This window comes from Tupaia chinensis, unplaced genomic scaffold (assembly GCF_000334495.1).
Source record: "Tupaia chinensis unplaced genomic scaffold, TupChi_1.0 Scaffold000561_1, whole genome shotgun sequence".
NCBI classification, from domain to species: Eukaryota; Metazoa; Chordata; class Mammalia; order Scandentia; family Tupaiidae; genus Tupaia; species Tupaia belangeri.
The window spans coordinates 4,257,382-4,269,913 of record NW_006160074.1 but is presented as its reverse complement, the minus strand read 5'-3'; the positions used below and the strand labels follow the sequence as shown (position 1 = coordinate 4,269,913).

At 41.5% G+C, this 12,532-nt stretch overlaps 1 protein-coding gene across 4 annotated transcripts in view; it reads left to right on the top strand.

Moving 5' to 3' along the window:
• AGBL2 (AGBL carboxypeptidase 2) overlaps nucleotides 1-12,532 on the top strand; it is a 72,993-nt gene that overhangs the window by 28,653 nt on the left and 31,808 nt on the right. For all 4 annotated transcript variants that reach the window (XM_006157836.3, XM_006157835.3, XM_006157837.3 and 1 more), the window contains 2 exons: nucleotides 1,373-1,529; nucleotides 8,022-8,148. In XM_006157836.3, coding sequence (XP_006157898.1) covers nucleotides 1,373-1,529; nucleotides 8,022-8,148 — 284 coding nt within the window. The remainder of the gene's footprint in view (nucleotides 1-1,372; nucleotides 1,530-8,021; nucleotides 8,149-12,532) is intronic.

Below are 12,532 nucleotides of genomic sequence, written 5' to 3'. Positions count from 1 at the left end.
TTGCTTTTTCACGGTACCTCTCTCTCTCTCTGGTCCAATCAAAATAAATGAATGAATAAAATGAAATAAATATTATTCTTTAAAAAGAAAATCATGCTATGTGCATGTATGCCCAACATCCCAGAAGGAGAAGGGATTGCAGTGTGGCTTCCTGGCCTGGGGGGTGATTTCTCAGTTTCCCTCTCAACGTCTGTCTGTGTCTGTCTGTCTCTCTGTCTGTCTGTCTGTCTCTCTCTCTCTCTCTCTCTCTCTCTCTGGAAAGCACCCTCACCTTAAGGCAAAAACCTCCAAAAAAAAAATAATAAACCAGTTAGATTTTTTCAAGTCTGTGTAAAAGTAGTAGAAGGCTGTAATATACTAGCACTTACGTTAAAGGAGCCTTCATCCTATTGGAAATGTAAATATAGCACATAATGTTTTCCAGATACACACTTCCAAACCACACCTGTGAACCAGTGGGAGTAGTACTGGGCTGGTAGACGGAGTGGCTAAGAGTCAGACAAGCCTGGGTTTCAGCCCTGGTTTTGGTGCTGACTGCTGCTGTGACCTTGACAAGAGATTTAATGAGCTTCAGCCTCTTCATCTGTAGCATGGGGACTGTACCTGTCTTGGTATTGGTTACTGTGAGGATTAAATGAGAGAATGTAGGTGGTCTATTTAACACAGTACCCAGCACATTATAAATGTAGTAGTATTTTTGTTTCTTGATAGGGGGAGCATGGACTTGCCAGAAAGAGGGAGAGAACTCCTTGTTATGAGGCATGATCATGCTGAAATTGGGGCACACAAATGTACCTGGAATGTTTTTAAGCTGCAGGCCTGGGATTTGAACCACAATCGCCATATGGGATCTGGCTCCCTTAACCACTAAGTCATGGGGCCAGCCTTAGCCTTGTTATCATCCTCTCCTCACGCCATCATCATCTTCATGGAGAAAATAAATGTGTGGAAAGTTGGAGGAGGTGTCCTGAGTGATCAGGAGACGAAGAACTGGCCCTAGAAAGCTGGAAACTCAGGCTTTCTTGATTCAGTCTTCGTTCGTACAAATAGAGCCTCTCTACCTTCCTCCCTCTTCACAGGTCTGTGCCAGGGTGGGCTTTTCTTCAGTAGGTTTTCTCTACTTCACTGTCAGCTCACTCAAGGACTATGCACCACCCATATTGGAACTTTCCCGTTTCAAGCCCCTCTGACCAGTAAAGGCAGGGAATGCTGGTAACATGTTTTCAGTATGGCTGAAGATGGGGATGGGGCCCACTGAAGGCCTTGGCTGAAATTTTCCTAGGCAGGAAGGTATCAACTGCCGTACTTACAGAAGACGAGGCCCCAAATAATCCCTGATTATTTGCATGCATTTGTTTGCCTCCCCCAATAGACTTCTTGAAGAAAGAGAGATTCTCTTATATTGTGATTTCCATGGCCACAGCCGTAAGAATAATATCTTCCTCTATGGCTGTAATAACAACGACCGCAAGCACTGGCTTCATGAGCGAGTTTTTCCTTTAATGTTAAGCAAAAATGCACCAGATAAGGTAAGCACAGGATTGTAATTATCACTGACTGAGGATGAGACTACTCATGGCTCCATATGTAGTAGGTTTTTGTTTGTTTATTTTCTTAGTTTGGTATAGAGCAGGAGAGAGACAGAAAAAGAGAAAGAGATAAATCACTCCCTGCGGAAAATAATCACAACACAATCCCTTTTCCTTCATTCTCCTCTCAGGACTTTGGTCAGACACACATATGCACCCACAAAATTTTCAAGCTGCCAGATTCAGGACTCCAACCACAACGGGTCATGTGGGATCCAGCGACTTAACCACCATGCCACCTGTGGGCCCCTATATAGTGTTTTCTTTTTTTATTTTAAGAATTATTTTATTTTCATTTTATTTATTTATTTTAATTTTAAGAAACCCTGTTCTCATTACAGTTATTCCTCATTCCACTCTTGCCCCATCAGCCTTGGGTAATTTATTACCCACTCCCTGTCTCTGTAGATTTGCTTTTTCAGAAGTTTCATGTAAAGGCATCATATAACATGTAGCCTGACAGGTTTGGCTTTTTTCACTTAGCATAATGTGCTCAAGGTTCATCTGTATCCTAGCGCATTGGTACTTAAATATTTTTATTGCTGGGTAACATCCCATTGTGTTTATATACCACATTTTATTTATCTATTGATCGGTTAACAGACACAGCAATTCTTTTTTTATTTTTTAAAATTTATTATTTTTATTATTATTTTTAATTTGCTGTAGGGCATGTGTGCTTACCAGACAGAGAGAGAGAGAGAGATAGTGAGAGATCAAGCCACTAGGTCCCAGACTCAAACCACAGTCAGCCATGTGAGATTCTAGTACCCCAACCACCATGCTACTTGTTGGCCCTGACAAAACAATTCTTGAAGCCATACTTTTCTAAATTCTTGAAGTTTAGGTTGCTGAGACTCAACAAAAAGAGATGCAAATTACCTAATAAAACACTATATGGGGCCAGCAGGTGGTGTGGTGGTTAGGGGCACTGGATTCCAACATGGCCAACCACGGTGTGAGTACTATATCTGGCAGCTTGCTTTCTCACTTTCTCTCTCTCTCTCTCTCTCTCTCTCAATCTGTCTTTCTCTGGTCAAAATCAAAAATAAATTTAAATAATTATTCTTTAAATAATTATTTAATTCTTTTATTTTAATTTGACCAGAGAAGGACAGAATGAGAGAGAGAGGAAAAGTGAGAAAGCAAACTGCCAGGTCCGGGACTTGAACCACTGTCAGCCATAAGGGAGTCCAGTGCCCTTAACTACCGGGCCCCAAGTTAAATAATTATTTTTTATAAAAGATTTATTTGTTTTATTTGTTATTATTTTTTTAATTTCATCAGAGAGAGAGAAAGGGAAAGTGAGAAAACAAGTCATCAGCTTTGGCACTCAAACCGCAGTTGGCCATGTGAGAGTCCAACACCCCAACCACCATGCCACCTGTTAGCCACCCCTTTTTTTAGAGAGAAATTTTTGTTATAGGGTGTGCGTGCTTACCAGAAAGACAAAAAGTGAGAAATCACCCCCCAGAGGGATGGGTATCCCGCAGTCCTTTCTCTTCCATTCTCCTCTTGGAATCTTGAGCACGGACACACATGTGCCCGGCATGAGTTTTAAACCGCCAGACCCACAATTTGAATCACAGTCGACTGTGTGGGAGTCCAGTGATGTAACCATTATGTCATCTGCTGGCCCCAATAACAGTAATAATAAGGTATTAAAGAACTAATGAAAAAAACTCAGATTTTTTTTTTTCCTTAAAGAATTACTTATTTGGGGCCAGCAAGTAGCATGGTGGTTAAGGGTGCTGGACTCTTACATGACCAACTGCAGTTTGAGTCCTGGACCTGCTAGCTTGCTTTCTTGGTTTCTGTGCCCACCCCTCCCCCCCCGTCCCTCTCTGGTCAAATTAAAAATAAATAGTAAATAAATTAAGTTAAATAATAATTAAAAAAGAATTATTCATTTAATTTTATTTATGTTTTAAGGATTTATTTATTTATTTAATTCCATTTGTTATTTTTAAGTTTGACCCGAGAGAGACACAGAGAGAAAGTGAAAGTGAGAAAGCAAGCCACCAGGTTCAAGACTTGAACCACAGTTGGTCATTTGGAAATTCAACACCTTTAACCACCATACCACCTGCCAGCCATTTATTATTATTTTCAATTTGCAGTAAGGCATGTGGGCTCACAAGACAGAGACAGAGAAAGAGAAAGAGAAAAGGAAGGGCCAGCAGGTGGTATGGTGATTAAGGAACTGGACTCCCACATAGCTGACCACGGTTCAAGTCACAGACCTGGCAGCTTGCTTTCTCACTTTCCTTCTGTCTCTCTCTAGTGCATACACATACCCTAAGAAATTTTTTAAAACAATAGTAGTAGATTATATGATGGTTACGTTGCTGTACTCCCATACAGTCAACCACAGTTTGAGTCCCAGACCAGGTGGCTTCAAACTTAAACCAGACATGGGTATATGTGTGTCCAAAATCCTGAGAGAAGAATGGAGGAGAAGGGATTGCAGCATGGCCATCCCCTCAGGGTCGATTTCTCACTTTCTGTCTCTCTGTCTCTCCGCACACACCCTATACCAAAAATCTCTTCTTTTTTTCTTCTTTTGGAGAGTTTTTTTGTTTTTTTCCTATACAGCATATGCGCTTGCCAGAAAAACAAAGAGAGACAGAGATAGAAAGCGAGAAGTCACCCCCCAGAGGGGATGGCCACGCCGCAATCCCTTCTCCTCCATTCTCCTCTCGGGATCTTGGGCATGCATGCACATGCGCCCGGCGTGAGTTTAAGCCACCAGGTCCGGGACTCGACCTGCGATCGACTACATGGGAGTTCAGCAACATAGCCATTACGCTAACTGCTGGTCCCCAAAAAAATCTCTTAAAAATAAATGATAATAATAGTAAATAAAATTTAAAAAGATAATGGAATAATTAATCATTCTCTTTTAATAATTATTTTATTTAACTTCTATTTATTTATTTATTCTATTTAGGCCAGAGAGGGACAGAGTGAGAAAGAGAGAGAAGGAAGGTGAGAAAGCAAGCCACCTGGTCCAGGACTTGAAGCACAGTCGGCCATGTGGGAGTCTAGCATGCTTAATCACCATACCACCTACTGGCCCCAAATAATTAATCATTCTTGATAATTATTTAAGGGACCAGCAGTTGGCATAATGGCTATGTTGCTGGATTCCCATGTAGCTGACTGCGGTCTGAGTCCCAGACCTGGTGGCTTAAAACTCATGCCAGGTACATGTGCATGTGTGCTCAAGATCCCAAGAGGAGAATGGAGGAGAAGGGATTGAGATGTGGCCATCCCCCCTGGGGGGTGATTTCTCATTTTCTGTCTCTCTGTTTCTCTCTCTCTTTCTAGCGACCACCCCCCCCCAAAAAAAAAAAAGAAAAAGAATAATTTAATTTTATTTGCTATTATTTTTTTTTTTTAGTTTGATCAGACAGAGAAAAAGAGAAAGAGAGGGAAAATGAGAAAGCAAACCATCAGGTCCAGGACTTGAATTGCTGTTGGCTATGTGGGAGTCCAGCACCTTTAACCACCATGCCACCTGCTACCCCCAAATAATTCTGGTTTTTTTTTTTTTAATTTAGATACCAATTTTATTTGTATTTTTTTAAAGAAGTTTTTTTTGGGGTGGGCCAGCAGGTGAGTCCACGGGACCGCCGCATGGCCACGGCTCAAGTCCCGAACCTGGTGGGTTTCTTTCTAACTTCCCCTCTCTCTCTCTCTGCCTTTCTCTGGTCAAATTAAAAATAACAATAACAACAAATAAAATAAAAATAATCTTTGGGGGAAAATTTTCAAAAGAATTATTTATTTTTTAATTATTGTTAATATTCTTTTTAATAAGAAATTTACATTTATTTATTTATTTATTTAAATTTGACCAGAGAGGGACAGAGTGAGAGAGAGAGAAGGTAACGCACCAGGTCCAGGACTTGAATCGTGGCCAGCTATGTGGGAGTAGAGCATCTTCACCACCACATCACCTGCTGGCCCCAAAATTAAATAAATAATTCTAAATAAAAAGAAAGAGAGGGACCAGCAGATGGCCTAATGATTACGTCACTGGACTCCCACGTAATCAACCAGTTTGAGTCCCAGACCCAATGGCTTAAAACTCACAATAGGTTGGGACAAGGTGGTTAAGGACACTGGACTCCCACATGGCCCACTGTGGTCCAAATCTGGAACCTGGCAACTTGCTTTCTCACTTTCTCTCCCTCTCTCACTCTTACTCTCTGTCTCTCTCTGGTCAAATTTTAAAAAATAAATAAATTTTAAAAATTCGTGAATAAGTCAAATAAATAATTATTTAAAAAATTAAAAAGAACCTCACAATAGGCGCATGTATGTGCATGCCCAAAATCCCAAGAGGAGACTGGAAGAGAAGGGATTGTGGTGTGGCCATCCCCACTGGGCGGTGATTTCTTGCTTTTTCACTCTCTGTCTCTTTTTATCTCTCCAGTGAGCATGCATACCATATACGGAAAAATCTCTCTCTGAAAAAAAAGAGGAAGTGAGAAAGCAAGCCACCAGATCGAAAACTCAAACTGCAATGGGACGTGGGAATCCACCACGCTAACCGCTATGTTACCTGCTGGGCCCGACTCAAAAGTATTTAACAGCAGGCTATCAACTTTGTGATGGTCGGGTATCTACAGATTACGTGCATTGGTTTAAAAGTTGATTTTTTATATCATACATAGATCATCCTACATTCAAAATGTAACTAGGATGAAAACTTATCTGTTAGAAACAAAAGAGGAAGCTTTCCTTCCTCCCTCTCACTTTTTTTTCTCTCAAACGAAAGCATATCCAGAGCTCAGTATCTAAAACAATTAAAAGCAGAGCTACAGCCCAGTTGTGGTGGCACAAGTGGGAGGGCACCCCTGCACAGAGGCTGAGGATCCATAAGAGGCCCAGATTTGATTCCCAGCCCAACCTAAGCCTGCATGGTGATGCTTGGCTTTGGTCCTAGCTAGTTGGGAGACTAGGGTGAGAGGATCACATGGCGAGACCCTGCCAAAAAATACCCTTCCTGACATTAAAAAATAAAAAAGAAGAAAGAAAAAGTTGAGCTACATCAATTAAGCGTCAAGTCCTGGACCCAGCAACTTGAAAATCACACCAGGCACTTGTGTATGCATACCCAAAATCCTAAGAGGAGGATGGAGGAGAAGCAACTGCAGTGTGGCCATTCCCTCAGAGGTGATTCTTCACTTTCCCTGTCTCTGTCTCTGTTGCTCTCTGGTGAGTGTACACACCCAATTTTTTTTTTAAGATTATCTTTATTATTTTAACTTTATTTAATTTGACCAGAGAGGAACAGAGTGAGAGAGAAGAGTGAGAAAGCTCCAGGACTTTAACCGTGGTCAGCCATATGGGAGTTCAGTGCCCCCAAACACCATGCCACTGGCCAACCCCAGGAAAAAAGGGGTTGATGTTGAATGGAAGATATTGAATGCTGAATGAGATTAGTGTAAATGTTTCAGGTAGAAATCATGGAGGTGAGGAATACACAGACCATATATGGAGAATAAAGCCAGCTAGATCTAAGGGTTCAAGTTGGGGAGCAGCAGAGAATACTTCTTAGAAAGGTTAGTATACCTTGAATGTGAAAGTAAGCCAGCATCCCCAAACAGCTGTCCTAAAAACTCTAGTCCAGGGTTGACAGGTGACATGGTGGTTGGAGCACTGGACCCTCACATGGGTGACCACAGTTCAAGTCCTGGACCTGATGGCTTGCTTTCTCACTTTCCCTCTCTGTCTCTCACTAATTAAATTAGAAAATAATACATTAAATAAAATAATTTTTAAAGTATTTTTTAAAAGAATGATTTAATTTTATTTATCATTGTTTTTGTTTTGTTTTGTTTTGTTTTTTTTAGTTTGCTTTAGGACACATGTGCTCACCAGAGACAGACAGAGAGAGAAGAAAGAGAGAAAACGTGAGAAAGCAAGTCACCAGGTCTGGTACTCAATCTCTGGCTATGTGGAAGTCCAGCACCTTAACCACCATGCCATCAGCTGACCCAAATAAAATAATTCTTTAAGAGGAAAAAAAAAAAAGAAACCCCAGTCCACATCCTCCTTGGGGGAGTCGGGAGGGATAGAGGGAAGGGAAGAAAATGTGCATGGGCAAACAAGTTTAGAAAATAAAATACAAATATACTCCCATTCCCTTGGAGGATAACAGTCCACATTAGTCTATTGAAGCTCTGAAAGTCCTGAAGAGGGAGCCTGCTTAATTTGTCAAACTGACTACACATCTCCCTGACCACAGAATTTCTAGTTCCCTGTAATATTTATTAGTATCCCTCAGAATTAATATTTTATGGAACAGACTAGGAAACACTATAAGCTCCTAAGTGAACTGTTTTTGTTTATCATATAAATGAATACTAGACATCTTATGTTTGCTGGTTTATGATTAATGGAATTTAAATTTCTCTTTAGTTTTCTTTCCACAGTTGTAATTTTAAAGTCCAAAAGTGTAAAGAAGGAACAGGACGAGTTGTGATGTGGCGGATGGGAATCCTGAACAGCTACACTATGGAGTCTACCTTTGGCGGGTCCACCCTGGGTAAGCTCCCTGGGTATGTGGTAGGGGGAAGCCAGCAAAGCAGCAGGAAGGTGAGATGCCCTCGAAAGTTGAGAAGATAACTGATGTAGAGGATTTCCTTCTCTGACCTGGTACTAAATTTGAGTACCCAAAATGTGAACATGAATTATGTACTTGATGGGCCAGCCAGGTAGTGTGGTAGTTAAGGCGGCTGGATCTCACATGGCAGACTGCATGGTTCAAGTCCCAGATGTGGTGGCTTGAAAATCAAGCTAGGTGTGTGTGCATGCATGACTAAGTTCCCAAGAAGAGAAAGGTAGAGAATGGATTACATCTCTTGGCCATCTCGCTTTCTCTCTCCTTCTCTCTGTCTCTCTCTCTCTCTCTCTCCAGTGAGTGCATACACCCTATAGCAAAACTTTAAAAAAAAAAAAAGGAAAAGAAATATATATTTGATATGGCAGTATTACATAATGGCTGCTCAGAGTCTAGAGCCAGGCAGCTGTTCATTTGAACTTCAACTTTACTTGTAAGATATGTACTACTGAATAAATTGTTTAACCTCTTCGAAACTTTTTATTTTTTTAAGACTTATTTAATTTTTGTCGTTATTTTCTAATGTCACTAGAAAGAGGCAGAAGGGAAAGTGAGAAAAAGCAAATTGCCAGGTCTGTGACTTAAACCATGCCCGGCCACGTAGAAGTCCAGCACCTTTACCAGTACACCAACCCAAACCTTATTTTCTCTTTTAAATAATTATTTTTGGGGGACCAGCAGTTAGTGTAATGGCTGTGTCGCTGGACTCCCATGTAGTTGACTGCGGTTCGCATCCCGGACCCAGTGGCTTAAAACTCAAGCCAGACACGTGTACATGCGTGCCCAAGATCCCGAGAGGAGAACAGAGGAAAAGGGATTGCGGCGTGGCCATCCCCCCTGGGGGGGTGATTTCTCGCTTTCTGTCTCTCTGTCTCTCTCTGTCTGTCTGGCGAGCGCACACACACTATAGCAAAAACCTCTCCAAAAAAAAAAAAAAAGAGATTTTTTTTTTAGGAGACCAGTGGTTGGTGTAATGGCTATGTTGCTGGATTCCCACTAGTAGTTGACAGCGGTTCGAGTCCCAGACCTGATGGCTTAAACTCACGCCAGGTGCATATGCATACATGCCCAAGATCCCAAGAGGAGAAGGGAATGTGGTGTGACCATCCCCCTGGGGACGGGTGATTTCTCGCCTTCTGTACCTCTCTTTTTCTCCCTCTCTTTCTGGCAAGCACACATGCCCTGTAGCAAAAACCTCTCAAAAAAAAAAAACTATTTTATTTAGGTTTATTTTTTTAAGAATTATTTTATTTAACTTTATTTATTATTATTATCATTATTATTTTCCAGTTTGATCAGAGAGAGACAGAGAGAGAGAGAGGAAGTGAGAAAGCAAGCCACCAGGTCTGAGACTTGAACCGTGGTCAGCTATATGGGAGTCTATCACCCGTAACCACCATGCCACTTGCCAGTCCTAGAGTTTTGTTTGTTTGTTTGTTTTGTTTTTAATTTGATCAGAGAGGGACAAAGAGAGAGATAGGAAGAGAGAAAGCAAGGCAGGAAGGCAGCAGGTCCAGGACTCTAACCATGGTCGGCCATGTGGGAGTCCATCATCCTTAACCACCATACTGCCTGCCAACCCCTGAACCTTATTTTTTTTTATCTGGCAATAATAGTAGTACGTCCATTGTAGATAAAATTGGAAAGTGCCTTTGAAGACTTGCTATAGTGACTAACACAAAGTAGAGCTTCAATAATTATAGCCAGAGTGATTATAAATATTTTCATTGTCAAAGATTCCACTATACTGGCCTATGATTGCTTATAAACCAAATTTAGTTCTCTTTCCCACTATACAAGATGGCAGGTGAAAAGGCTGTGAAGCGGGATACTAAGGAGAAAAAACCTGAAGCCAAGAAGGCTGATACCAATGGCAAAGTTAAAAAGAGTGACCCCAAGGCTGAAAAGACCAAGAAGGGGAAGAACCATTGCAGCTGAAACCTGGTCTTAGTCCAGGGCATCAGTAGATACTCCTGGTCTGCCATGTATTCCAGGAAGCCATGTACAAGAGGAAATACTCGGCCACTAAATCCAGGATTGAAAAGAAAAAGAACGTTTTTGCCACTATCACAAAACCAGTTGGTGGAGACAAGGATGGTGGTACCAGGGCCAACTGGTGGCTTGCTTTCTCACTTTTCCCTCTCTTTCTCTCTCTTTGTGTGATCAAGCTGTAAAATAACAATAACAACAACAACAACAACAACAACAACAAATAAAGTTAAATAAAATAATTCTTTAAAAATAAATGGTGGTACCTGGGTGGTTAAAGTTCACTAAATGCCTAGGTATTATCCTACTGAAGATATGCCTCGAAAGCTGTTTAGCCATGGCAGAAAATCCTCAGTCAGCATATGACAAAGCTGCAAGCCAGCATCACTCCTGGAACCATTCTGATCATCCTCACTGGATGCCACAGAGGCAAGAGAGTCATTTTCCTGAAGCAACTGAGCAGTGGTTTGCTACTTGTAACTGGACCGGTGGTCTTCAATCAAGTTCCACTGCATAGAACACACCAGAAATTTGTCATCACCACTTCCATGAAAATTGATATTAGCAATCCCAAAGAATCCCAAAACACCTCACCGATGCTTACTTCAAGAAAAAGAAGCTGCAGAAGCCCAGACACCAGGAAGGCAAGATCTTCGACACAGAGAAGGAGTAATATGGGATTTCAGAGTAACGCAAGGTTGATCAGAAAGCTGTGAACTTGCAAATTTTACCAGAAATCAAAGCTGTTCCTCAGCTCCAGGGCTATCTGTGATCCATGTTTGCCCTTACAAATGGAGTTTATCCTCATAAATCAGTGTTCTAAATTTTTTGCCAAGAACCTAATTAAATAACTGGGACCAAGACCAGCAGTTGGCATAATGGCTGTCGCTGGACTCCCATATATTTGACTGCCGTTCGAGTCTTGGACCCGGTGGCTTAAACTCATGCCGGGCGCATGTGTGTGCGTGCCCAAGATCCTGAGAGGAGAATGAAGGAGGAGGAATTGCAGCATGGCCATCCCCCCTGGAGGATGATTTCTCGCTTTCTGGCTGTCTTTCTGGCGAGTGCACACGCCCTATAGCAAAAAACTCTCAAAAAAATAATAATAATAAAAATAACTGGGACCAGCAGGTGGCGTTGTGGCTAAAGTGCTGGACCCACATGGCCAACCACGGTTCAAGTCCGGACCTGGTGACTTACTTTCTCCTTTTTCTCCCTCTCTGTGTGTGTCTCTCTCTGTCATTCTCTGGTCAAATTAAAATAAATGGATGAATAAATAAAATTAAATAAATAATTCTTTTTTAAAAAGAACCTAATTAACTGATCATTAAAAAAGATTCCTCTGTGTTGTTAGCATGTATCTGGTTTTGTTTTTGTTTTTGTTTTTGTTTTTCCTAAAGTACATTAAGCTTCTTTAAATATAATCTTTGGCTAACTGACCAGGCAGTTTTATTCAGCATTACAGGTTTCATTTTAAAAAAGAGAGAGAGACTCAGGGAATACTCAGACAAGAAATCGTTTTAAATCTGAAGTGTATTCTGGCATGTTCAGGGACGCTATACTCTAAACTCCATCTCCTAGACTCCTGAAATACTCAGACAAGTGTCTAGATAGGCCTAGTTGCACAGTAGCCAAGCATCTGAATACTTTTAGTCATTGAAATCCTCAATGCTTATTTTTAAGAAAGTAGAAAAAGGAGACTCCCGAAATATTCAGACAAGAAGCCATTTTAAAGCTAAGGTGTGTCCTGGCCTGTTCAGGGAAATTATGCTCTAAACTTCACCTTCTGGACTCTCAAAATATTCAGACAAGAAGCCATTTTAAAGTTGAGATGTGTCCTGGCCTGTTCAGGGAAGCTATGCTCTAAACTTCACCTTCTAGGCTCCTGAAATATTCAGACAAGTGGAGGAGAGATTTTGTCACAGAATGACAAGAAACCACCGCAGAGGCATGAGAAACTAAGAAAACATCTCTCCCCTAAGGGAAAAGAACAATCTTTCATTATCCACAGACAGTACAGTAGAACTTGTGGAAGTGTCCGATAGAGAATTCAGAATATTCATAGTGACAAAACTAAATGAAATACAAGAGCTGAGAGACAGTGAACTCCAGAACATGCAGGAGAAAAAAGAGAATGAGTTCCAGGAGATGAGGAAGTTTTTGCATGATCTGAAAGAGGAAATATACAGAATAAAAAAGAATCAAGGTCCGACCGCGGGACGTCGCGGGCCCTTCCGGGCTGTGCGTGTCCCCCCTGGGGCCCTGCTAAGCCGGCGGCGGCAGGAGGCGGGCGGGCGCCAAGGCTGCGTCTGACCGTGGG